This window comes from Caretta caretta, chromosome 12 (assembly GCF_965140235.1).
Source record: "Caretta caretta isolate rCarCar2 chromosome 12, rCarCar1.hap1, whole genome shotgun sequence".
Taxonomy (NCBI): Eukaryota; Metazoa; Chordata; order Testudines; family Cheloniidae; genus Caretta; species Caretta caretta.
Genome location: NC_134217.1, coordinates 37,620,320 through 37,646,953, shown reverse-complemented (window position 1 = coordinate 37,646,953; position 26,634 = coordinate 37,620,320). Strand labels below are relative to the sequence as shown.

Genomic DNA, 26,634 nt, shown 5'->3' with positions numbered 1-26,634 from the left:
CGCTGCATTGGTGCTCGCGTCAACGTTTACACCCGTGCAAAGGTGGGCGTGAAACACTAGCAAACCAGAATGGCAGCCTTGGTACACTCCTTTGTACACGTGTAAACAACCTATGGCAAAGGGCAGCAGAGGATCAGAGCTTCAATGAGTTTGCAAATGAAGGCAAAATGTGAAGGTAATGAGGTGCCACAGATCTATCTCGAGGTGGGTTTTTAGCTTGCAAAATCTTTATTACTGGTGGTGATGATACACAAGCCAGTAGGAACCCAAGCTGATTCTCCTTTTCCAAGCTGGCACACAGAAAACCACTCCTTACGTTGGGAAACACTTTGAAATGGGTTTTAATTACAACTGGTCAAATATTTTCCATCAAAACTTTGACATAAAATGCCTTTTTTGATCAAAACCAAAGTGTTTGTGAAATGTTTTCCTTTTGGTCAAAATGTTCATTTTTCAATGACAAATTTTGAAATGCAAAATTTCAATTTTCTCCCCAAAATTTTGCTTCGTTTAAATGGGGGGAACGACCTTTCTCTCATTGCTCCTCCCTCACCTTTTCACAGAAAGATTTAAAAGAGAGAGAGAGAGAGAGAGAGCGCAAGGTGGGGTGGGGGTTACCCACCAAAATTATTTTTTTTTAAATTAAAGAATTTTTTTGTCAGTTGAGAAAAATTCAAAATGTTAAAAAAACCATTTCTTTTGAAAATTTGTCATGAAACATACTTACCGTTTTTTCAACCAGCTCTAGTTTTAATAATAAACACAAACCAAGTGCATGTATTTGCCATGTCAAAAAAAAAAAAAAAAAAAGGCAAGACAAAGGTTGTATATCAGAGTTGAAGATGAATGAACGTCGCACCAATCAACAACCTATTACCCACTTAACAGATTGCTATGCCAGGTACGCTGGCAGCACAGAACTAGCTATCAGGTGACAGGTTCTAATCCTGGGTATGCATTTGGGTTCCTGTGAAGCCTCAGGCAAATCAATTTCAGTCCTCTGAGCCTCAATTTCCCCATCTGTATAATGGCAATAATCATCTCTACCTCCTCGTGGTCTTGAGAAGCTAAGTTAATGTTTGTATTTATCAGCATGAATTCTTATCTTGGCATATTTATTAGTATTCTCTCAGCAGTTTGCATATATCCCGGTTTGCAACTGGTCATTTTAAATGGTGCGATTTATTTCTAGAGGGGTGATGATTTGATTCTTGATGTTTAGAAATGCAGCTGTAGATGCTGCGTGAGCCATTCTGAACTTGAGTATGGATCTCAGCATGTAAGAATGTATTATTTTAAACTGATTTCTTCAAAAAGGTGTACTTGTCTATTAGGAATAATTAAAAAAACCTCCTCAAACCCCAATCACTCCTACACTGTATCAAGATAAAATACACATTCACAGCTGCTTCCAACCATTAAACCATCCATTCCCCTTACTTTTCCCAGTTGGACTCTGTATGTGTTTGGAAAGGAGATTTGATGAGTCTGGGAACTGGTAATTACGGTGGAGTCTTTTACAAGGTTTGACCTTGGTATCTCTCTGTGGCATGGCCCTCGTTACTGCACTCACAGCTTAATGGTTTTTATCCTCAGGACATGCCCAAGACAGACAACACTAGGATCCCCATTTTACAGGTGAGGACTGAGCGGACAGAATGCTGAAATGACTTGCCCAAGGTCACACCGGAAACCTGTGTCTGAGCTGAGAGTTGAATCCAGGCATCCTGAGTCCCACTCCCTGTCCACTAGACCATCCTTTCTACCCCTTGATGGGTAGTCACTGAGGTGGACTGGGAGTTTTGCCGTTGACTTCGGCGAGGCCAAGATTTCACCCTGAAAGCTACCGTCTCATGGTTACTCGGAGTCTGTGTAAAACGAGTTGGTGGGCGTCTCTCCAGTTGTTAGTGGATAGGCGCCTATGCTGTAGCTGGCAGTGAGGTGAACCGTGGTGAGTTGTCAAACACGTTCAGCTGAGAGGCAAGGACGGGATGGCCCGTGGAGACTGAAGTCCCGTCTCCTCCCCAGAAGTGATCCCTGCAGGTCTGGCAGGGAGATGCAAAGGAAGGACAGCATGAAGAAGCTTTGACTCTCCCTGGGGTGTGGATGTCAGCCTAGCACCATTCAGTGACGCTTTATGAACAGGGAGTTTAGTTTTAAGATTCACATACAAAAATCTTCTTACCCCTCTCCTAGATTGCGCGTCCATTGACAAAATGTCTGAGAAACAGCAGAATAATTACCCCACAAAAATACTAATAATCAAACCTCAGAAGTACAAGAAAACCCATTTTGTTCCCCCTCAGCCCCATACAGATTCCATCAAAAAGGCATTGGATCTCACAGTACTGCCTGGGGCTTGTGTCTTAAATTATACATACTTTTGAATTGACTAGTTAGAGAAATATTCTGTTTTCAAACAACATACCAGGAGCAGGATTACAGAGAGGGGGTGGTTTGGGGAATGGCCACGCTGACTCCAATGAAGTGTCGTGTTTGAAATAAGCTTTAATGCACACTCTGACTCACGGAACAGCTGGAAAGAATAAGCAGTTAGTAATTTCCATATTAACCTCAGCATAGTAGGAACAGAGCATAGGCAGAAGATGCCACAATGGTGCTAAAAACCTCTATTACTATAAATCAGGCCAGCTGAGTTGGGGAGTGCTCGCTGGTAATGCGGTATCATTCACATACAGCTCCAACAGTGTCTTAGATGCATCACTGAGACAGGAAAGCGAGATCCCTGCCCCAAAGAGCTTCCAGTGTGAATACACACAGAGGCTGGGACGTAACAGGAAGCAGTCTGATACAACAATAATGGTGACGGTAGGGCCAGATCCCCAGCTGGTGTAAACTGATTTAGCTCCAGCTGCAGAGATTTCACACCATCTATGGATCCAGTCCTATGTGCTGTCAGTTCTGTGAGGCCAGGGTTGGCTTTAAAAATGTGTACGTATATTGCAGTGCATGTATATTGCAAATGCCCACTGCATGCTGAGTTTAGAGACCGTCTTGTTGTTCTGTGTCTGTACAGAGGTTAACACAATGGGGTTCTGAGCCATGACTCGGGGTCCTGGATGTTACCGCAGTGCAAATACTAATTGCAAATTAAGGGCCTGATACTGCTTCCTTTAAAATCAATGGGAGTTTGGCCAGAGGTTTCAGAAACAGCAGGGCTGGGCCACAGAGACAGCACCGAAGTTGATTGGCGGGGGGGATGTGCTGCCACGCAAAACGAGGGGAGTGTTTAGCCTGCCATGCTGGTAACCAGAAACCATGTTGTTGTGGGTATTGAATGGCTCAGGGGGATTGGTACTGAGCATATGGATCACCAAGCACTGGCTTGGATGCAGTCATAGCTAAGGGCCACTCGAGTCTGACAGCGGTTCGATGGCCTACACAGAATCATTATGATTATTTATTGCAGCATGTAGGAGCCCTAGTCATGGACCACGACCCCATTGTGCTAGATGCTGTAGGAAGCCACACTCTTGAGGGCTGTCACATCAGTCACCCCCATTACAAATGCCATCCTTGTCCATTACAAGCGAGACTGGCTACTGAGACTAGTTTATCTTGCTACCACTACAGAGGTCCCTGTATGTCAGGGTGGAGGACCATGTGTTGTGTAGGGACTTGTGCTAGCTATGTCCATCCTGTGGCTAGTGGATTTCAGCTATTCGTGTCCTCAGTCCCCTTTCACCAGCTCTAAATTCACTTTAAAAAGATCAAAAGGACTGCTTTTGCCCACCAGCCTGACTGGAATTGCTGTGGAGAATCCTCTTTAGAGTCTGCTGGAGCCACGGCTCTCCCCTGAGGAGGTGCTGGCTGCCAGGGCAGATGTTTTCAGTCCTTTCTGAAGCTGACTGAGAAATTCCCCCCCTTCCCCCCCGCTTGCGTTTTGCAAACAGCAGCCACAGGAATAAGGCCATGCAGAGTGATAAATGAGCTGCTCTGCCCAGCTGCATCCAGGGCCCCGGAAGCGGCCTCTGATGCCTGCTGTGTGCCTGTGCGGTGAAGCAGTGCATGTGCCGGGAATTGGAGATCCACATTTCCCCCTACAAACGGAGGACTACAAACAGCGTTGGCAAGGAGCCAGAGTACAGGACCAGGAGCCAGGTATTGGGGTGCTGGGCCATGGTCTTTCTCTGCTGCCTTGGTGCATCATGTCATTTCTCCGTGCTTCAGGCTCTCAAGCTCCAAAACAGTACTTGCTTCGAGATCTTGTGGGCACGTTTTTTTTTCCCAGCTGATGATTTATTTTCTGGAAAACGTGGTTTCAGGTTGTCTAAAACTGTCGCAGATTCGAGTCAAATTCGGAAAATAGTTCCAGCTTGGGCGGGGGGACGACCCCAAAGGGTTGAAACGTTTTGTTTTGACATTTTCTAAATGAAACATTTTGACTTTGTGTGACTTAAAATAAACAACAAGGGGAAGCGACCAAAAACAAAATGAAACATTTAATTTGGGGGTTTGGGGTTTTTTTTTATTTTGGTGAGAAAAACTAAAAAATTGTCATTTTGGGATCAACCTGAAGTTTTTTTTTCCTGAATTTTTCTGTTCAGCCACTGAACTGAAAAATCAATTACTCGCCCAACGCTCCTTGCCCTCTCTGTCCCACAGGGTGGGCTATGTGAGAAGGAATCCATATTTTTACAGTGCTCCAAGATATAAGGATCTCACTCGGTATTAACAGGAGGGGTGGAAAGATCTTGTGCCGTACAGAAAATACTTTTATTCGTGAAGGGACATGAGAAAAAAGAGTACTCAAATTGAACTGAATAACCATCTTGATAGTTGGTTAATGGAAGCTTTTCCAATGCTGGCAACTGGCTGTAATAACACAAGGAACTGGGTAGTGACTGTGAGCACTGCTGCCCTCTAGGAGTGGGAATCACACCTGCCCATGCGGATGTCGTCGTTTCCATACCGCTGAGAGCTCGTGAAGATTCTCCTTTAGCTCAGGTGTGCTTTTAGAGCACAAGGATCTGAATTCTGTCCCTGCTGCTGCTGTGAAGTTCTCAGTACGGCATGTGACACGGCAACAACTGGGGAGTCCTGAGTGGCTTTGGATTTTTAGACTAGTAGCAATACTGAGCACTTACATCGCGCTTCACGTTTTCAAAGTACTTTCCATATATTAACTAGTTAGTTCACAGAGCTGCCTTCCCTACAAGGGTGCCAAGTATGATATGGTGAAAAACGGAAAACAAAATTATATTGTGGTGGCTCCTGCAGCCGCAGTCAGGGATCAGGGCCCCGTTGTTTCAAGGGCTGGATATGTGATGAAGCTGCACAAAGTCTAGAAACCAAATAAAGCTGTCAACTACTCTAGAAGTAGCAAGTCAGTCACCCGTTTAACACTCCTACTGAACATGTGCCCAGTCCACTCTGAGACTACCTGCCAGCGGTGTCACCCTGCCGTCTAACCCCGGAGCAGACCTAGAAGGAGGCATGGTAAAACTCCAGCAGCTGGTCTGCAACGGGGTGCTTGCACTTTTGTGGGAGGCCAGACGGAGCTTGAATGTCTCTGCCCCACTCCCCAGTGCTGACTTCACCACCACCACCACCACAACGTGAGATCGATGTTGCTGTTACCTTTTAGACTGTAAGTTTTTTTGGAGGCAGGGAGTGTGTTGTCCTGGAAGTCTGGGCAGAGCCTGGCACTACCGTGGTACAAATAATAGGTTATAATTTATACATTAAAAGAAAAGGAGTACTTGTGGCATCTTAGAGACTTAGTCCTTTTCTTTTTGCGAATACAGAATAACACGGCTGCTGCTTTGAAATTTATACATTGTCATTGAAGTTAGAGAAAATACCGGTTAGATTACATCACCTGTTCTTCTACGAGGTGGGATTGTTCCCTTCAATCAGTGCTTTGAGACAGTGTGGCCCAGTGGCTAAGGGGCTGGACTGGGGCCCAGAACACCTGGCTTCTATCCCCAGCCCTGCAACGGGCATGCTACTTTCCCTCTGTGCTGATTTCGCCATCTGTAAAATGGGGATATTGACACTTTTCTCCCTCATAAAGCACTTTGAGATCTGTGAGTGAAAACCTCCCTATTAATATTACTTATTATTTTGATGACTCAAGCAATGAGCTTTCTGCCTCTTTACTGAGGCCATTCTTCAGTGTAATAGATCCCTCCACTGGGAAATAGCATGAAATACATTTAAATTCAATGTTTTCCTCCCAACAGCTAACGACGAGCCCTTCTCGTCTGATTTTTGTCTCAGTGCGAATGTGCTGGTGAGCCCTCCTTTGATACGTCATTGCCTTCTCCATCACTTCTCTCCTAAGGGGTGATGGTGGGGTTCACTGTGGCAGAGGGGAGCGCATGCAGCTCCTGTCTGGGATTTGTCAGGTGAAATGTATTAGCTTATGAAACCATCCAAGGGAATGAACAGAGGGAGGGAGTTCTCCACAGTACCTGGCTGGAACTGGTGCAGCCTACAGCCGCTTACACGCTGCTGGTAGTGGTGGTTGTTTATTTTTAATCCATGAGTCACAGGGCCCTCAACAGCATTGGTAGAAGAAAAGTTAAGCTCTCTGCCTGATCAGAGTTGGGGTGGATCAACAGGAACGGAATAACGTGAACAACGCTGCTCGCACATCCCTGCATGTAGGAAAGGGGATGCATTAGAGACTTTTAAAGAGTTACCTACACATTTGTTTCCCATTGGTTTCAGTGGATGATCCAGGCATAGAACCACTGCACCATCAGGCCTATAAATAAAGAAAATGTAATGAGCTGCTTCTGCCTCGTGGAAAACTTTGGGGAAAAAATCCCTTTAGAGACAGTTCTCCTTGTGTATCATGTTCTATACTTGGTTCCCCCCCCCTCACCTTTATTGCCAGGGCCATCTGCATAGAAACAGGATCTTCATCCCCTAGGAGTCCTTCTGCCCCCTCCTGTTTATTCTCCAGCTGATGTCAGACAATCCTTTTGATCTCATGGCCACTTGCCAGAGAGGAAGAGGATGACAGCAAGACCTGATCTACCAGAGTCCTGTTGTAGAGCTGTAACGGAGGGGAGTCAAGCCCACATCCCCCTGCAAGGGCAGATCACGATATTGCAGGCACAGGTGTTGTCTGCGTGTGCAATTAGTTGATATCCATGCCCAAATGCTTGACAGCACCTGGAATAACCAGGTTTGCGCTTCTCTTTGGTAGATCAGCCAGCGCACAGAAGTTTGAAACTTGCACCTGGATAAAGAACAAGCAGCAAGAGCAGACAGACTGAGAATGAAGAACATTCCTATTTTCATGCAAAAATCTCCACTAAAAAGAAAAAAGCAAGGCAAATTTTTTAAATGATTAAATGTTCCTAAGGAATGGGCTCTGGGAGACTAGGTGTTAGACTGTCTTTCAAAGCTGCTTCCTAGCCCCCTCTCTCTCATGAGAACCATAAGGATGTGCTGAGATCCTGTGGGCACTGGAGCTATAAAGAATCTATACATATCCTGATTACCTATAGCTACTCTGTGCTCCATCATTCTTCAGAAAACTAGGCCTGTCTAATCTATCTATCCAGGTCTTTATGCGGTGCTCATCACCGGCCCCTGGACTCGTCCTTACGCTGTGTCCTATCACAGTTACTGGTGGGTGCTACCTATTGATGGCAACTTACATACCTTGGGCCTGATCTTGAGCAGTCCTGATTCTCTAAAGGAGTCTCTGCAAGGTGATGAACAGCACCCCATCTTTACCTGTGCCATCCATGGAAGTGCAGAGCACACAGCACTTTGTAGGCCTTTATACACGGTGGGAATTTTACATACCCGAAGTTGTACCTCTTGGAACTACCCTCCCCCACCTGCGCATGCACACACATCTTCAGTGACAATGTTGAAGCATCCTGACTGTTTCCAGAACATTTTTTAGTTGCAAACGTGTGCTGGATGTTTGGATGGTTGACTAAAGCCAGTGTTAGCTGTCTCTGAATGTAATAACCCGTTGCATTTCTGCAGTGCCTATTAGTCAAGGACACCAAAATGCTTTACAAGCATTAAACCTCAGAATACTCCTTCTGGTAGGTCAGGTTATTCAAGGCTTTATTCAGACATCACTGCAATGCAGCTAGCTCTGGCTTGGATCACATCAGTTGTTTAACAGTGCACAGCAACACTACATAGTATGTGAGGACGAATAGGGAAAGGAAATACTGTCTCTGATTGCAAGTGCAGGGGGATATTAAGCATTGGGTCAGGACACAGGGCTATTGCTTGATGAAAAGGGCTGTATAAAAGCTTGGTGGTGGTGTTTTCTTATGCAAAGGGCCCTGGGACCCATCATGCCCACAAGCTGGCAGTGTGAGGCTTCAGGGTGATGCTGGAGCATCACAGCACCCACTGGCACCCTGCTGGGCCCTCGTGTTCAGTGGTGACTCAGAGGGAAGAGCTCACACAAAGTGGCCAGGGCTGTCCCCTGCGGCCATGCCTTGTGCATGAAGGCTGTTGTGCCCAAGGCAGATTCTGCCTGAGGCTGCCCCCGAGCTGGTCAGGATCAAAGCTCTGATTTATTTGGGAAGTACCTAGATGGGGGGGAGAGGGGGGGATTGGCACAAAGGTCTCAAAAAGGCCCGATACAAGCGGTTGGCCATAAAATTAACAATAGATGATGCCAGCCAGAGAAATGTGTGTATGTGTGGGCGGTGGAGGGGGGTAAGACCTAGCTTCCCCGGGAGGGGGAATTATTAGGGCAATGGGCCTCCAACTCCGCAGCCATCCTGGAAGCGTCCTCCCAGCCCCCAACGGCACGTGGGTAAATGCGCAAAACTGCCAGAGAAAAATCTACCCAGTTTTGCAACTCCTCTTCCTCTCCCGCGGGGCCAAGGAAGCCTCGCGCTGGAGAATCTCCGGGCGGGCCAGTGCTCAGAGGTGTGTGGTTTCGCCTGCTTCCTCCGCCTGCTGCAGGGAGATTCCTTCCAACTCCAATCAGGGGCCAAGGCTCTGGCAGGCGCATACGGGGCTGCGCGCTCAGTGGGCGGCCCGGCAGACAGAGCCGGGTTCCCGGGTGGCTTTTCCTCCCTCCGGGGGGATGGCCGGGAGCGCGTGAGAGGGGAGAGCTGCAGCCCCGAGCCGTGGGGCGGGTGTCGGGCTGTGCCGGGGCAGCAGCAGCAGCTGCTGGGGGTGGGAGCGAAGTGACCCACCGCGCAGCGGAGATGGCGCTGCCGAGTTCGCAGCCAAACTTTGCACGAGACACGCACGGACAAAGTTAGCTCCTAGCTCCCCGCTGCCAGGCGGCTCCAGCCCTTCCAGCGGCGCCTTCCAGGGCTCCGCTCCGCAGCGACCCCCCCGCCCCCCGCCCCCCACAGCCCCTGCCATGGGGCGCTGATCGCACCCAAACTTGGACCAACTTTTGCGCAGCTCGTCGGTCTCTCCGCCGCTGCCGGCGTGTGGGAGCCTGGCCCGTCCGTGAACGCGGCTGGGCAGCAGGATGAGAGCGCAGCCCCGGGGAGCAGGCAGCCGCCAGCCCAGCCGCCGCCGAGGCGCCCCGGGTGCAGAATGAGCGACTACCCAGCGCTGCAGAAGGAGGCGCCGATCTCCCGCAAGCAGCGGCTGATGGCCGCGATCGCCTCCGGCAGCTCCGGCGCCGAGCCCCCCTCGGCGCTTTGCTGCTTCATCTGCGGCGGGGCGATCGGGCGCGGCAAGGAGCTGAAGCTGCAGGTGAAGCAGCCCCGGGAGAACCAGCCTTTCTTCCCCTTCCTGCAGCACCAGGAGCCGGCGCCGGGGGCCCAGGCGGTGAGCCCGGAGGGCTGCGCCCTGGTGTGCGCCGTCTGCCGCTGCTTCCTGGGCGAGCAGTGGGACGCGTTCGAGCGCAGCCGGACCCCGCTGGAGAAACGCATGTACTGGCTCAAGCGCCCCTACCAGTGCGAGGCGGCGGGCGCCGGGCTCCGCAGGGGGCCCCAGGAGTGGAACCTCTCCTACGCCCTGGACCAGCAGCGCAGGCTCAGCCTGGGGGGCAGCGGCAGCAGCCAGCCCCCCGAGGAGGAGGAGGAGGAGGAGGAGGACCCCGGGGCAAGCGGCGGAGACTCCGACTTGTCCTCCCTCTCGGACACCGACCAGCTCTCCGAGCCCGAGCTGCAGCTCCGCGCCCCCGGCCGGGACAAGAGCGCCAGGAGCCCCGGCTGCCGCCCGGCCCCGGAGCCGCTGAGCCAAGCCGCGGGGCTGCAGCCGCTGCGCCCGCCCGGCGCAGCCGAGCGGCCGGGGCCAGGCGCGCCCATGGGCAGCCGCCCCCGCGAGTGGCACGGCCAGCCGCCCCCAGCCCCGCAGGAGGCACCTGTGCCGCAGGGCAACGGGCTGGCCGGGGGCAGGCGGCGGCGGCGGCGGCGCCACTGGCCGGCCGATGCCCCGAGCAGCGTCCGGAGCAGCTGGAGCGGGGGCCAGGGCGCAGCAGCCCCGCCCGATGCCTTCAGGGCGGCGGCCTCCGGCCGGGCGCCTGAGCCTGCCCCGGGGGACGGCGACTTGATGGGCCAGTGGGTCCCGGCCTATGGCTCGTCTGAGGAGAGCGAGATCAACATCACCAGCGACGAGGAGAGGCAGGGGGCCCGCCGAGCCCCCAGCCGGCCGGAGAACCCCCTCGCCCTGGCAGTGCCCAGGCCGCCCTGGGCAGCAGCGCCCCCGCCAGGCACCGTCTGCTACATCTGCGGCAGCCCCTTGTCCCCGGCGGGCCAGCACCAGATCCACGTGCAGAAACAGGAAAAGACCTCCAAGGCCCCCTTCTTCCCTTTCCTGTGGCTGCACAGCCCGCCGCTGGGGGCCCTGCCCATCAGCCCTGCGGGCAGCACCCTGGTCTGCTCCTGCTGCTTCGCCTCCCTCATGCAGCAGTGGCAGAGTTTCGAGGTGGCCAGCGTGCCGGTCCTGCAGAGGCTCTACGTGGTGCCGCTGGATGCCAGTGCAGTGGGCATGCCCCCCAAAGGGAGGAGGGCCCAGAGGGAGGAGGGCACCCCTGCCCCGCTGCAGGAAGCCTGCTACCTCTGTGGGGAGGATTGTAGCAAGGAGGCCAGGCCGGTCTCTGCTAAGATCACCAATGGCAATGCGAAAAACACCATGCACTTCCCCTTCCTCAGCCACCTGCCTTGCCCTCCCAGCTCCAAGGGGCTGAACAAGCACGGGGAGGTGCAGAGCTGCAGGAAGTGCTATGGGGTGCTGCAGGACCTGTGGGCCATGTACCGGGCATGCCGCAACGAGGAGCTCATCACTTCGGTGCAGAGCTTCCTGGGGAGGTATCACCAGGTCTTCTCCGCCGGGGATCCCAGCAGCACGGCCACGCACCCCTCAGCCACGTCAGGCCTGGCCTCCGTGTGTTACATCTGCGGGGCTGAGCTGGGAGCCGGCAAAGAGTTCCAGCTCAACGTCAACCCGCCAGGGCGCTTTGGGGAGAAGGAGCCTTTCTTCCCCTTCCTCACCGTCTACCCCCCGGCCCCCAGGGCCAGGCCTGCAGACTCCACTGGGCTGGTGGCTACCTGTGTGCTTTGCTACCATGATCTCCTAGGCCAGTGGCTGCAGCACGAAAGCAGGAATTCCCACCATCCCAGCAGCGCCTGGTCCAGGCAGTACAAAGTGGAGACCTTCGTGTGCTTCTTCTGTCGGCAGGAGAAGAAGCGATGCCTTGGATTAAAAGCAGTGCAGGTTGCCCGGCTCCCTGTGTTTCTGTACACCCTCCGCATGGCCAACAGTTTACTGGTGGATGATGGGAAACAACTGACAATTGGAGCATGTGCAGAATGTGGGGCGGTGGTGATTGCTGGCAAAAGCCTGACACCTCCAGACTTTCTGGCTGTGACACCCCCAGCCAGTCTCGCAAAGGTAAGGTACAATGTTCACTCCTTTCTCCATTGATTTCCCTTGGGGAGGAAGGGAAGCTGGATGCTTTGGTTTCAGTGAAATTAGTTTTACAGTGGGGTCCTTGACCAAGGTTCTTCTGTTGTGTCTGATTCAGAAGGTAAACACTAAGCAGGGTGCTTTTTAGCAAACCGGTTTGGGGTCACTGGCCTCCTAGCTAAAAAATGGAAGAGCTGTGGCCAGCCAAGAGCTGGCCTGTTAAGAAAGCAAGGGCCCAGTCTGCGGTGATGGGGTTGGCTTGGATTTGAGCCTGCCAAAGTGGGGAAATCCTGGTCTTGTACCCTTCTCAAAGGTGAATGTCACAGCTGCCACTCTCTGGCCGGTCAGAGAGACATCTGTCTCCCTTTGCTCCAGCCAGCAGAGCTTTAAAGGAACAGGCCTGCTCACAGCAGACAAGCCCCATGGGAAATTCCGCCAGCTAGCAGAGAGAGGAGCCTCAGACTCAGAGGAAAGTTATTCAGCTATCTTTGTTTTCCTAAGAATCCCAATCAAAACAGTGTCTCTTAAGAGGAACTCAAGTCCTTCCGACAGATGGGAAACTGATGTCCAGACTCTCTTTTTGAGGTGTGGGGAGGAGGGGAGGACAGGGCGACATTCCCAACCTGGTTTGCTTTCCCCCTCTGAGAATGAGCCTTTATTCTTTGCCCGTCAGCTGTGCAGGAGCAGGGGAAGCTGGTGGGATTATCCTTTATAAAGTGTGCCTGCCTTCATGCCGCTATGATTAGGGAAACCTATTTCATTCTCATCAGTGGTTCCGTCCCCCTTTTAGCAGGGCAGCAGCTCCTAATAGACTCCCGGTGGGTTCCATCGGATACAAGTGCTGGATTGAAAATAATAGTAATTTAAACCTTGATCATCCAGGGGTTGCTTTTTGAGCGGCCTGCACCCAGAACAGCAACATCTACTAAAATGTAGGCAGTCAGCATCTAGGTGAAAAAGGACGGGTTGCTTTGAAAACTGGCCATTTGCCTGCCTGGAGGTTACGTTTCTGGAATGGGATCCTGTTTGAGTGTTTGATAGCACTCATTAGAAAACAAATGCTGTGTGCATGCGCTCATGTTGTAGTTCAAAAGAGTCTCTATTTGGCTTTGGTTGCCTTCATTGACTCCTCTGTAAAATGGGGATAATTGAGTCCTTATAATTACTTCACAGGTGTGCTGTGAGGCTTAGCTAAATTACAGAAAGTGCTTTGAGATCCTCCGGTGGGAAGGTAGCGTAGGGGTGCTGTGTGGTGTTGCTGAAGGAGAACCCCAGAAAGTTCACTCATACAAGGGAAGGCCCATGCCTACGTTTCCTAAACTGTCCTCCTCACTCTTGATAGGAAGGGGAATTTCATTAATGCCTTTGCTCAACAGTTGTCAAAAGGGAAAGATTTTGGGGTGGCCCAACTAGGGATGCCTGACTTTAAAGGGACCTGGTTTCAGAGGGTGGGTGCTCAGCACTATCTGAAAATCAGGACCCTTTTAACTGTCTCAGGTTGATGCCCCAAAAATGAAGACATCCAAAAGGACTAGTCAGTTTTGAAAATCTTCAGATTTTGTTCATAGCCGGCATTTGTTCTCGAAGCATTGACGTTTTCTTTAGAAATGCACCACAATCTTTCTGACTCGGGACTCCTTTTTTCTTCCCTCCGGTGGCTGGTTGAAGTACAGTTTTCAGATGGGCTCGTTTGCAGTGTGGGCGCTGTGTTCAAAGTGGAGTCTCACTGGCTTCGAAGTAAAGGGATGCTGCTCCTTCAGCTGTCAAGCTGCCAAATTCACAAGTCTTTCCCTTCGGGCTTGCTGGGCGGCAGCTGAACGAGTCAGAGGTTCAGAGCACAGGGCCTGCTTTGAGAATTCCAAGACGGAGATGTGAGTTTGATTGGCACCAGAGACAGGAATCCTCCGAAAGTCGCTCTTTTCAGTATTCCCCTGGCTCCCTTCCTACATCAGTGCAAGCCAGAGTGACCTGATCTCAATGTAGGTCATTCATCCATGCAGATTATTTCTTTGTGAGATACATGCCGATTGGCAGAGCATGGCTAGAATCCACCCTTGTTAATCACTTTGTGAGTTATGATCATGTATGACACACTGTGTGTGTGATGGTGGGGACCGGGAAACATGAGACTCCCGGATCAAATGGTACTAACTCAATGCAGGTGATAACTCAGGATTTCACTGTTGAAATTGAGATTACGCTGTACATAAAAGGTCCAAATCCATGTCCTCTTGAATCTAATAGCAAACCTCTCATTGATTTTCCTGAAACCCAGAGCTGGCTCCCAAAGCAGGTAACTCAACTGAGAATATTCCTGTCTCCAGAGAGTTCATTCACAAGCCCCCCCCCGAGTCCCAGGCCTGCGGCTATAAATGTATTAGGAGACACTCATGTGGCTGCCAGAACGCATCAGAGCATAAAGAGACATAGACCAGCGTAGAGCCTTCCTTTCTATATCCCATTTTTGGTTGATCTGAGAGTTAAAGCCCCTCCGTTAAAGAAGTAGCTGCAAGCTCAAAGGCCTGTTCTTACAGCCCTTGGTCTCTCAAGTGCCCGGTAGTCACGTGAGCCATCCCGCTGACTTGAACAGAATTACTTACATGTGAGCTTAGGTTGCATGATTGGGCTGTATAGCATGAACCACAGCAAGCAAAACCCCTCGTCATCCCTCACTTTGAAGGAGATGTTTCTTCCACAGCTGGGTGCATTTCCCCTTCACATGCTGTCTGCGGATATTTCCCTCCACTGGGCTTTTTTTCTTGCGCTGGATAATATCACGGGTCCAAGGGTACTTTACATTAGTGCCATTGGGACTGGGAACAGGTGCTGCTGGGGTGTTTTACTGACTTATGAACTATTCCAGAGCGCTTCTGTCATCACTCGAATGTCAGCGTTAGACACTCACATCTGTTTCCTGAGTTTCCTGCAGCGTCTGTTATCTGCAACCCAAAAGCTACATATTTCTTAAGCCTTTTAATGGCTCCCTGCCACCAGAGCACTAACCCGACGCTCAGGTGATATGCTGTGCTCATCATCTTATTAATCAAAGAAAACTCTCAGCACTCTGTGAAAGCCAGCAATAGGGCCGCAGGACAAAACATAAAGCCCCTGTGATTTCACCTCCCTCCCTCCCTCTCCTGGAATTCCACCGTTTCAGCTGAACCGTGCGGCAGGCTTGTTTTGGCAAAGGGGAAAGCATCTGCTCAGAGAACGGCCCTGAAAAAGTGTCCACTTTGGCTCTCTTGTCTGAAGCACTGTCTCAAATCTGAATGGTTTGGAGAATCTTTTGTGCGAGGAAGTGAAAGAAAGATGTGTGTGTTGCGGAGATGGGATTAGCCCAGAAGGCCTGTGCGAGGAGGGTGTTCTAGGTTGAGAGCAGATGCTATTGAATTCCTCTCTCTTGTTACATGGCTCGCTAATGAGCAATGTAACTAGCTGTTATGCTGGGCACCATGGGGCAGCCCCCAACACAGATGCTTTGAATAGATTTGCTTATGCGGGGGATTGCAATTTCAGCCCCATTTGATTGTGAATACTCTTTGCTTTTCCTTCATTGCGGTTTGGGATGGCAACTCTCTACCAGTCCCTGTTGCCTTTTGACTTTCCCCGGGTTTGTAGTAGCCTTCAGTAAGGCTGGATTTCAGAAAGTGTCAGGTTTATTTAAAACAGGACTCAATAAATTTGGCTAATTTAGCTAATGGGAGAAATCTTTTCTCCCTCTCAGCTGCCGCTGACACGTTCAAGGGTTCTTGTGGCTATTAGCTCTGTAAGAGCTCTTTACCCTTCACCACAAAGCCCTCGGCGCCTCTGTTTTTACTAACTTCCCTCCTTTAAAACCAGACAGACCAAAGCACTTGAATATACAGTGGGGAAAAGCCCCCACAAAAAAGGGGTTGGACAATATGTCCCATAAGGTATTTCCCACGATTCCCTGTAGTTCTGCCTTTTGTGCTCTATTTATTTTTTCCACATCCAGTAAACACAAACCCATTAGCGTGCATAGATTTGGGGGGCGGGGGGTTCAACACTGAGTGCGGGAGCACAGTTGTTAGGGAGGGGTTTGTTAGGCCCAAAACTACTCAAGCTTCAGAGTTAGGGCTTATTCCCAAAGTGAGTTTCCCGCATAAATTCACCCACTAGTTTACTGAACCAAATCCAGCAAGATACTGAAAGCACCAGCTCCTTCTCCTGTAGCAGCCCGAGACGGAAGGTGTCATGCCTCAGATGTATCCTACAGCCCTAGGTGACAGAAGGAGGGAACCAAGCCTTGTTGGGAAACTGACCTTTTATACTTTCTCACCAGGCTAGGTGGGCTCAGGTGTGTTCTGGGTGGGACGTTGCCTTTAGCTCCACCTCTGACATGCCCCTATATATAAAAGAGAGGGCCGGGCAAATTCTCTTCAGAGTTCCTGGGTGTGCTCTATCCTGCAGGAGCCATGGGACCTGCTCTTTGTCTGAGGTGAGCAAGGAGCCTTTGTGTTGTTATCCTCTGGTCAAATCGCTCCTCTGTCCTTGCTGTGTGTGCTGCTGGTGTGGATTAGAGAACAAAAGGTTACTGTAACTGGCTGTTGTGCTGAGCTGCCTGTCTCCTGCCCTTCCTGGGGCAGCTATTGCCACTTGAGCCGGCAATGATGAATGGCTCCTGAATTGGAGATGGTGGCTGTGGAAGCAGCCTCCACACTGTGCACTTCTGTCAAGAGGGGTGGTGAACTAGCTCGTAATGAATGAGGCCAGGCTAGCAATATAGAAGAAGAATCTCCTCTTGCCTTAAGAATTGTGTGCTGAGAACGACCGGTTCTAATCTGCCAACTTTTCCTGCTGGAATTCTGCAAATGGTACTATGGTTCCTAATGCAACAGGTGCAGAAATTCAGCAGGAGTACACTTGCCATGCAGTAAACTCCTCGTAGCCACAGTGAATCATGATGCAAAACTGCCATTTTAAAAGACACCGCCAGATATCTCTCTAGCAGATTGTCTGTCTTGTGGTACCTTCTTAGAGGCCTTCAATACCGAAATGACTCTGGCATGTCCTCTGCTGCTGTTTATTTGACAGCTGCTCTTCAGTCATCAACCTTGGTACAAGTAACGCCTTGTCTTTCTGTGTGCAGCAGCATCACTGACTGTTGAAAGACAACTCCAGGGAGTTGTCTTATGTTTGTGTCCCTGCCTCTGCAGGGGTGGAGAAAGCTGTGTTATTTCTGTGGGATCCACAACTGAGAGCAGTGGTTGGGTTTTTGTTTGTTTTTTCTTTTCTGGTTTATTGCTAAGAGAATTGTGAATTTAAAATGAGCCTCTCCAAGCCCTAGGGTGTTTAGCCCCTGCAGTCAGAGAGTTTAGCCAGGCTTACAATGCCACAAACGAGCCTGCTCTCAGTAACCTGAGTGTGGCCTCTTGCTCATTTCCCAACCCTCTGTCTGCCCACTACTTGTCTGTGGCTTGCATTGCAATTTACTGACTACCCTGCTGTGCTATTTGCCTTGGTCCTCTGCTTCCAGACTATTGGGTGGCTCATCTCCCCTCTGCCGAAAGCTTCGCAAATAAATGAATACTGGGGCGGGAAGAGGTTGTGTGTTCATGTGCAAGTTGGGTCCAATTTTGGGCTTAAGCCACTTGACCCCGTCCCTTTAAGTTCAGCCTTCTGGAGCAGGAAGGGCGGCAGGCCAACATTTCAGCAGGGATGTTGTAACTCTCCTTAGCTGGCTGTGACCTTGTTAATCAAGGGCACTCCCCAAGCATCCCTGCATTCCTTTGCTGATGCTGTTGGGCTGTTTGCAGAATTGCCTGGTCCCTCCTTTGCAAGGCCATTGTCTGGCACTAGTGTAAAGGCTCTGCTGGCGTGATATACGGCAGCTCACAAGCTTAAGGGTCTGCAGGAAGAAGCATCATGGTACAGTACGGATGGGAGGCCTGAAGGTCAGGGAGGGTAACAGGCCACTGAAAAGGAGCATCTGGAGAGACTGGCGCTGTTCACTTCAGCAGGAAGTGCTCCAGAGCAGCAATGGCTTTGCTATTGTCTAGCTGCCGCCTGGAGGAAGGCTTGTTCAGGCAATAGTGTTAAGCGCAGTACAGCCATCTCTTGAATGGCAGACCCATATCTGGGCATACAGTCTCTGCATGCAATATACAAAATGTAGAGGACTCTGAACAGTGCTGTATTACAAGGGCACAAAGGGCCCGCTTTGGCTGGATTGTGTGTGTAAATATAGGTGCCTTGGCACACCAAACTTGCATACATGTGACTGTCATACGTGCGACATGTTAGATTCAGGCCTGTCCATTTGCACGCGCAGTTACCACGTGTGCAGGCATGAATGATTTTCAGGCACGCTGTTTGGAAAATTGGGCCCAACTACTCTGAGGATTGTAGATACACAACAGGGAGTGAGAGGGGTAATTTGAGCCCGAGCCCATCTGGTCTCCGTGAATTGCATCCTATTCTAGAATCTAAATTATCGACTGTATCTGTCTAACAAAGGTTCTAATCTCCACACGATGTAAGTCTAGAGTGAAAGAAGGATTAAAAACTAGCATTTTAGGGGATTCTTTCACTCTCCCCATTACCTCACACTGGGCTGTCTCTGCTCTCAGAGGCGGTGCTTAGAGGAGACGGTACATGTTGAGGCCGTGCTGGTTCTGTAAGCGTTGAGCAGCACGTTGGGGTTATAAACAAGACCAGAGAAGAGTAACGGGTAGCTCTGTTCCTTTGTACTACAAGGTTATGAACGTCTTGTTCCTCACACACTGCATGAGACAATCGTGCGTGTGACTTGACTTTTCTAAAAAACTGACTGCACAGAGTTTAGTATTTATATATACTGCATGCATCAAAAGCAAATACTTAAAGGTACAGAAGGAGCCTCTTTTTTTGACTAGAAAGAGCAGATATCTTGTGTGGCAGAAGATTTGACTCAGGTGTGCTCTCCAAATCCAGTGATGGGTTTTTTTTTTCTTGTTTGTTTTTTTTAAAACGCTCTGTGCTGATGATCAACTCGGGTACCTTGTCTGTGTGGGTAGATCGGGCTGCCTGCTTTTTATGGAGCTACATTAAGCAGCTCTTAACTGCTCTTAATAGCTTATGGAGGAGCTGTTGTCTAGCCCTCGGTTTGCAGCTTGCTATATTGGCTGTGCAGTGTTCTGTGACTCTGGGAATGACGCGCTGACTTGATACACTGCACTATGTCCACATATAGCAAGGCACATCTCGCTAAAGAGAAACCAACTGGGTTTGGGATTGGATCATCAGCTCTGCTTTCAATCCAGATAACCGTTCCTGTGCCTGACTCTGGCATTCGGTTGGGGAAGCTGCTGAATCAGTGATGGGGAAAGGAAAAGAATTATTTAGTGAGTTTTGGTCTTGATCATTTGGCAGGGGAGTCAATTACCCTACATCTCCTAGCCCATCAAAGCAGGTCTGCTCCTTTTACTGGCATGTACCTGCACCTGTCATACACATTATATACTGCAGCTTTGTAAAACTGTCACAGAAACTTAACAGCCTAAACATGGTCTCCTTGCCTTCCCTCTGTCCTCCGGGATGAGAATGACAAAATGAACAGCTTACTCGCCCAGGATGGGTGGGCTGAGAGACGGTGTGACTACGGCGTGGATTGACTTTCTGAGCCTATTTTTATTTTTTAAAAGAGGCCTCTAAAATGGCACACGTAGGTCTTTAGAGCTAAGTGGTTGAGACAGGGCAGGTGTGTGCTCTCGCACATTCTGCGCTTGCACACTCAGGCCAGGTAGATGCTTATCTACCTGGTTTGTCTCTCCCTGCAGTTTGCTCAGACCCATCCAGGTTTTTGCTCCTGACAACGTTTCAGTGTGGAACAAGTGCATTTAAAATTCTTCTCGTCGAAGCAAGGTGTTCTTGTCGCCAAGGGCTGGGGCTGAAAAACGTGGGTTCTGCTTCCAGCTGTGTGACCTTGGGCAAGTCGGTTAATATCAGTGCCTCAGTTTCCCATCTGTAAAATGAGGATGACAGTATTTCCTGTCTGTCTTGTTTTAGATTGTAAAGTCTTCAGGGCAGGGACTGTGTGTGTTTGTTTGTTTGTTGTGAAAAGAATACCACAAAAATATTTATTCAAAACAAACTTAATATATTCCGGTCAATGTCTTCTGCAATGTGTACGTACAGCACCTAATATGGTAGGGCCTCAATCTCCGTTACAGCCTAAGTGCTATTATAATACAAAAAGACAAGTCACATGCATGTATATGCACGGTAAATACAGACCCACTGAGAGGGTCTACAAATGTTCAAAACTCTCACTTGCTGGCAGCGTCTGCCAGCAACTTGCATATAGAGTTCCGTTGCATGGCAAGCAAAGTTGTCTTTCTGTCTTTCATAATGTTCAGACATTTCCCATTAGTTTGCTAAATTTGCATCCTGGTGGCCTCCTCTTCCTTTGGGAAGCTCTCATTTGCAGTGCTTATTCCAGTGTTTCTTGTCCCTGAACCCTCAGAATCGTTCCCAGAGTATCCACTCAGAAGACCTCCACACGCTAAACTGCATGGAACTCCATTACCCAAGGAGGATGAAAGGCTGAGAGATCTCAGCTAGGATTTGAACCTGTTGGTTCAGTTAATCTGGGTATTTTGAATCTGATTCGTGGCCCATTGCCTTGGTCTGAAAGTATATTCCTGCGTCACTGTAGCATTTTACAAAGAAAACAGAGTTCTGGTTGAGTGGGGGTTCTGAATTTGCAGCTGTGTAAATCAGGAGCCACTCTATTGGAGTCAAGGGTGCTGAACTGGTATAAATGAGATCATAATCAGACCCTCTTTGTACTGGATTATTAGGGTTTGAATCACGGAAAAAGAAGAAAAATCTGTCTCTAGAGAACTGGGCACTTACACAAGTTTTCAAGCATCCCTTTTAAAGTGTGTATTTATAAATGAATCAAGTCCCTACTTGCGTTAATGACTCTGACCCCGAACGTTAAACACCAATGGACTTCTTTGGGCGAGCGCTGTGCTTTGGACACTTAGTGGTTCTTTCCTACTAGCAGAATGGGGATGCGTTTGGAGTCACAACGCTGCCGGAAAGGTGTCAGTTCTTTCCCCCTACAGTCTTCTAAACAAACCTTTTTCATTGGCACCATCAAAACTGTTTTCTTAACACTTCTGGTCATATTAGAGTTTGCCGCCTTTCCCTTAATAAAAAACCACAGGGCAAGAATCTGATACTTCTGACTACAGTGTAGCTGATCTCCTTCAACCAACCAAAAATAACAGTGGCTTTTCTGAAACCAATCAAATGTACTAACTAGCGAGCCCACGGGCTAAAATTGAGTGTATTGCTGGGAGAGACTATGGCAATCTCTTGCTTGGTGCGTGAGTTTGGAAGCATCTCCTATGAGGATAGGAAAACTGGACTGGGCATGGCTGGTTCCATTTAATGGGACATTGTCTTGTCGGGTGTTGGAGGTTAGGATCCTAAACTTAGATTGTAAAAAAACAAAACAAAAAAAAAACAAAAAAAACCCCAGCCTTACTAATTAATGGAAATGTCTTTAGTCAATTAAACATTAGTGACGGCAGCTCTTGGCTCACTTCTGTACTGTTTGCAACCCAAACAGTGCAGCATCTACATCTGATGAAGTGAGCTGTGGCTCACGAAAGCTCATGCTCAAATAAATTGGTTAGTCTCTAAGGTGCCACAAGTACTCCTTTTCTTTTTGCGAATACAGACTAACACGGCTGTTCCTCTGAAACCTAGAAATGGATTGTAAACAATAAATGGGGTTGTCTATATTTGCATTGTTGGAATTGGCTGAAATGGGGAAATGAAACGAGGCATGGTGAAAAGTAAGTTTGGTTTGGTTTTATTTTTAATTTCCAGTTTCAATAATAATCTCGGGTGATGCTACTGGTGAAACTAAGGAAAGTGTTTTTTATAATGAGCTTGATTCTGCTCTCTGTGATTCTGCAACAGTGTAAATTGAGATGAATTCAACTGAAATCAATGGGGTAACATTAGAGTGCAAGTGAGACCAGAATCAGACCCATGGTTTTTAAGCTAATAAGGGCTTGCTTGTGAGATTTCCATATATAAGAAGTGACTTTGTTGATAGAGCTTCCCTTTCACGATCAGGTATTCAGCGGTTCTGGGAGACGAACCCTGCAGCCACAAAAAATGAACTTGTTTGGCATTTAGCTGCAATCTCGAGTCAGACTCGGAGGTGGCAATATAATCGTATTATGACTTCATGTCTCGGGGCACAGCCTCCTGTTGGCTCATGTTGCAAGAGGGCAAACAAAGAAACAACACTAGGAAAATGTGCCTCTTGCTTTTTCCTGCGGATGAGGTCATGGAGCGTTTGTCTGTGGGCATCCAGCGTTTGGTATGTACACATCTGAACTGTAAACTTACACCCTTCTGGACTATCCCGTCCCTCCAGCTCTCCGAGCTTAGAACTCTTTCTGATCAGTTGTTTCACTGTCACCTGCTGGCCAGCCAGCTGGTGTTGGTGTTGTGCAGAGTAAGCGGGGGGCCAGGGACAAATCAGGGCTAAGTGTCCTGACCTCAGACAGTGCATAGGCTAAGTCTTCTGTCCTTAGCTTCTTCTAGGAAACCCTGCCCCCACCGCCCCTCCCCCTGCAAAAAAGACCCCTAGCTCTTACACTTGTTTGTTCTCACTGGCTGCCTTGCTGCCGAGGCTAGTTGCTTTAACAGCTGTTAAAATATCAGGGGTCCTCATTGCTTGCAGCCCTGATCCCCTCCAGGCCGGGTGCTGACTCAGTAACTTGCCAGCTGGCTCGATCTCACCCCTCCAGCAGGGGCAGAGCGAGGAGACCCACAGCTTGCAATCCCTCATTCTTCTCTGGCAGCTTGGGGTTCCTGCCAAAGATGAACCTGGCTCTAGCTGTGCCGACTAGGAGAATCTGCATTTGTCATTGCTTCGTTGAAAATGACAAAATTATATGCATCAGTTCTCGCATAGAGCGTTGCCTCTTCACGGTGCCTGGCTGTCTTTCCCCCCCTCTTTCTCTCTCCTGTCCTGCGTCTAAGCTCAAACTTGGTCTCATCGCCACTCTCTTGCACCCATGTAGCTGCACCAGGACAAACTCTTGGTGTGGATGGGCTGTGCCGGTGTGGAAATGACTTCTGCCAGTGTGACTTACCCTGTCTCTGTAGCACTTCTGTGGGTTTTGTTTAGCTAGGCAGGGTGCAAAGAACCCCAGTGCAGCCCTTCTCTCTAACTGGGAATGTTCCAGCAGCACGCTTGTACTTTCCTTGATACTCATTAATACGTACAGCCGTTAATAATCTGCCTAGATCCTGTCTGAAGGCAGGTTCAATGCCCCTGTTTCTGTCCCTGTTTGGGAGCAGAGTGAAAGGCTCGATTTGCCATTGCCCTGTGCTAGGTGTGCTCACACCAGTGCAACCCCTACCAAGCTGGAGTGGTAGCATCCTCCACCCATGGACATTGCTGTCCAAGTTGCTGGGCAACAGCTGTAGGTCTGAGTTTGGAGGGAAGTGGAAAGGCTCCAACTATGGGAAAAGTGCAGAAACTTTTGAAGTGGATTTGTGTGTTCCCTTCATAGCCAGGGAAGTCCCCAAAAGCATCCCCTTGGGGCCATTGCATGTAAGAAGATGCTCCTGTGCTCTCCAGAGGGGAGAAACCCACTTAAAGCCAAGGCACCAAGTTGCTGCCGTGTGCACACACCAGGGCAACGGAAGGAGGTAGCTTCCCCCTCCCACACCTTGGGGTCAGTGCCTGCTGGCTGGGCCAGGATGCAGGGGCAGTCGGGCACCGTGGCTTGCTCTCAAAGAGCTGGCCAGCATCTGCGGATGCCGTGGAGCCGTGTGGCACTGGATGTACAACTCTCCCCTGGCACCTGCCTTATGCCCAGCTATTTCCCAGCATTCTGGTCCCCTTGCCCAGAATGCAGCGATGGGCGTGGGTGTTTGGGTCTGAAGAAAGCAAGAGCATCTGCCCTCCGGCGGTGCTGGCAGCCTGTCTCTTCCACTGGACGGTGGCATGGATTTGAAAGCCTGGCACTGTAGTCGGGTGATTCACACCCCCTTCATCTGGGCCACGTCCCCGCTCAGGCAGCGATGACCCTTCCTAATTCCAAACCGGAGCGAAAGTGCCATCATCATCATGGGGACTTGAGCCGGGGTTTATTATGGCACAGAAAGCAGGATCCTTCCCTGGAGCAAGGGTGGTTGTCTCCCATGGGCACTGCATGATTGTGAGGGTTACTGCAGTGTGTGTGAAGGGCTAATGAATGACCCCCTGAATCCCAGAAGGGCTGACTCAGCCCTCCCTTCTCCTGCAGCAGATCAACTGTCCCACGCAACTTTCTGTCTGTCCCTGGGCCTTACACTGAAGTCCTCTGGCACCTCTCACAAGAGCATGGATGGTTGCCCTGGTGGCTGGCCAGATTTCACATCCTGGCCCCTGCTGTGCAGTTCGGCTGCAGCTCTTCCATCCCAGAGGTGGCTGCATTTCAGCCGCGCTGTGGGGGGAAGGGGGGGTCAGTCTGGGATCCTTTGGAGGAAAGGGCTGTATTGAAGTGTAACGCCTAAGGCCTGGGGAGGGAAGGGGGCGTACAAATGTAGGGCTGTGCTCTCCCCTACAGTGGTGGTAGGGGGACTCCGTACTGGATGACTCTTCAGTGCGGAGTCTAATTCGGGATCGATAAAGGAGAAGGAAACCATCCCATCTGCTGTGGAGAAGGCTGCAGCATGTTCTGTGGGTGCAGGAGGGGACGTGTCTGGTGAAGGAAGCAAATGAAACCCCCAACAGTCTGGGTCAGACAGCAGGGCCCTGCAGCCCCCTGCTAGCCAGCTGCCTTCCCATCAGATGGGTCCTGTGTGACTCAGTGTTTGGGGTGGGGAGAAGACAGATCCCCCATTCACATCACGGAAGGAAAGGACTGACCTTCCCTCTGTGATGTCATTGTCGAGCCAGGCTGCATGCACACTTCGGGCTCCTGCCTGGGGACAGGGCCTCTTTTCTGAGCCGAGCAGCAGCCCCACAAAAGCTACATTATATCTTTAGTGGCAGGCTCCCAGCGGTGGGCCGGGTTTTCCTTTTCTGTTAACAGCTGGAGACGGGAGATGTTCCAAACGTTGAATCCTCCCAGCCCGAAAAAGCCATGACAGCTCCATAATCTCACCCCATCCCTCAGAGCTGATGGGATGCGCCAGGACTCCTGGGATGCTGAGCCTCACCCATCTGGCACCAGGCAGAATCTGAGTCAGTAGCTGCTTGTGGGGAAGAGAGAGAAGCCAGCTCACTTGTGTGACGAAGTATTGGTTGCAGAGGGGCTTTTATGTTTCTTACCCAGCTGCAGTAGAAAATAAGGATGCAGGTCCAGGGTCTCCTTATAATTCTTGGGACCCATCATTTGCCTCAATGCAAAATGCTCTTGTTGCGATCCGAGTGTAAAAGCTCAGCTGCTCATACTGCAGGCAATGGTGAGCTGGACGCCTGGGTTCCACTCTCCACTTACTGTCTGCACCTCTCTTGTGTGTTTCCTACCTCTTGTTCTCCGTTTTTCCCCCTAAGTTGATCCTGTCTCAAGTGTGTAATGCTGGATTGGATGCTGCCTGGTGTGACAGACGTTTGGGGTGGCTCAGTTAATTTCCCAGGGGGCCATCGCTCAGACAGACACAGGGCTGGCACTAGTTGTCCCGCACGTTGTCACTTTCAGCCAGGAACTCTGGACTTAACAGGCCACAGAATGAATTCCCTCCCACCCCGAAGATGGGGGGGCTCTGGGGGGGTGGGAAGAGTCCCATCAGCTCAGGCCTGAAGCGGCATGTGGGAAGCTCATGCTACCGCTGCTCAGCCTGTCCCTCTCCTGTGGCCGTGGGGTTGGCACACTGGACCAGCACAAAGTACACCTGCGTGTAAACACACCTGCTGTCAGCGAGGCCTTCGGTCGGGCAGGCCTGGGTAGTTTAGTTTTCCCTAGAAGCTGTAGCGTAAGGTAGAGCTTTGCTCTGAGAACTAACATTGATTGAGGATCCGCCTTGAGGGAGCACCGGGGTGCGGAGACTCCTGAGCCTTTGGGCTTTTGGTTCCTTCGGCTCCGGCTTTCCCTCCGCCCCGTGGCTGCCGCCTGCCGAACAGCTGTGTCACATGCAGGGCTCCTGGGCTCCCCTTGACCTCAGAAATACCCTGTGTGCTGAGTGGAGCCGCTAGATAAACAACTTGGTGCAGCCCGTCTGGCCTCAGCCTGGTTTTGCTAAACCATCAGTGGCAGAGGGGGAGGAAAATTCTCTTCCTCCCTCATTTGGGATTAGCCAGGCTGAGTTGCGCCAAGCGGGGGTGGGGGGAGCTAACGGCCTGGGCTGAGACACACTCGACAGACAGTTCAAACTGTGCCTGTTTCAGCCTGGCACGAACGATTCCTTGGTCTGGTTTTTCTTGCTCATGTTGGTGCTGCTGGGTTTAACAGCCCTCTGGCGAGCGAAGTCATCTGTTTATCTGTGGCTGGGGCAGCAGGAGACAAGCGTCGTCCCCAAACCTGGTCACCCAGGTCCAGGGGCTGATTGTACAGGTGGCTTTGTGAATGCTGCGTCTGCCAGGCCTGAGACTCGCCCCTCCTTTCACATAGCCCACAGAGTGGCCATTACACGTCTGCCGCTACTGGCTGCACCTGGATTGCAGCCTCTGTCCTCAAGGGATGCCCGGGTGACAGGCGCCGCATCCTGTCGGCAGTTACCTTGGCCACCAGTCCCTGCACTGAACTCTTACGTGCAAAGCTGTTGCTCTTTGAATCTCCCCAGTTGTCACCTTGCAGCTGGTTTGGAAATCCATAGTACTGCCTCCAGGAGGACCCC

General features: G+C 50.4%; 1 protein-coding gene across 3 annotated transcripts in view; it reads left to right on the top strand.

Annotated features, from left to right (window-relative positions):
- Positions 1–10,253: 10,253 nt before the first annotated feature.
- GSE1 (Gse1 coiled-coil protein) overlaps positions 10,254–26,634 on the top strand; it is a 370,501-nt gene continuing 354,120 nt past the window's right edge. The window contains exon 1 of one of the 3 annotated variants that reach the window (XM_048870547.2): positions 10,254–11,817. In XM_048870547.2, coding sequence (XP_048726504.2) covers positions 10,477–11,817 — 1,341 coding nt within the window. In that variant the 5' untranslated portion in view covers positions 10,254–10,476. The remainder of the gene's footprint in view (positions 11,818–26,634) is intronic. The other 2 variants (XM_075118453.1, XM_048870546.2) reach the window with 2 other exon arrangements.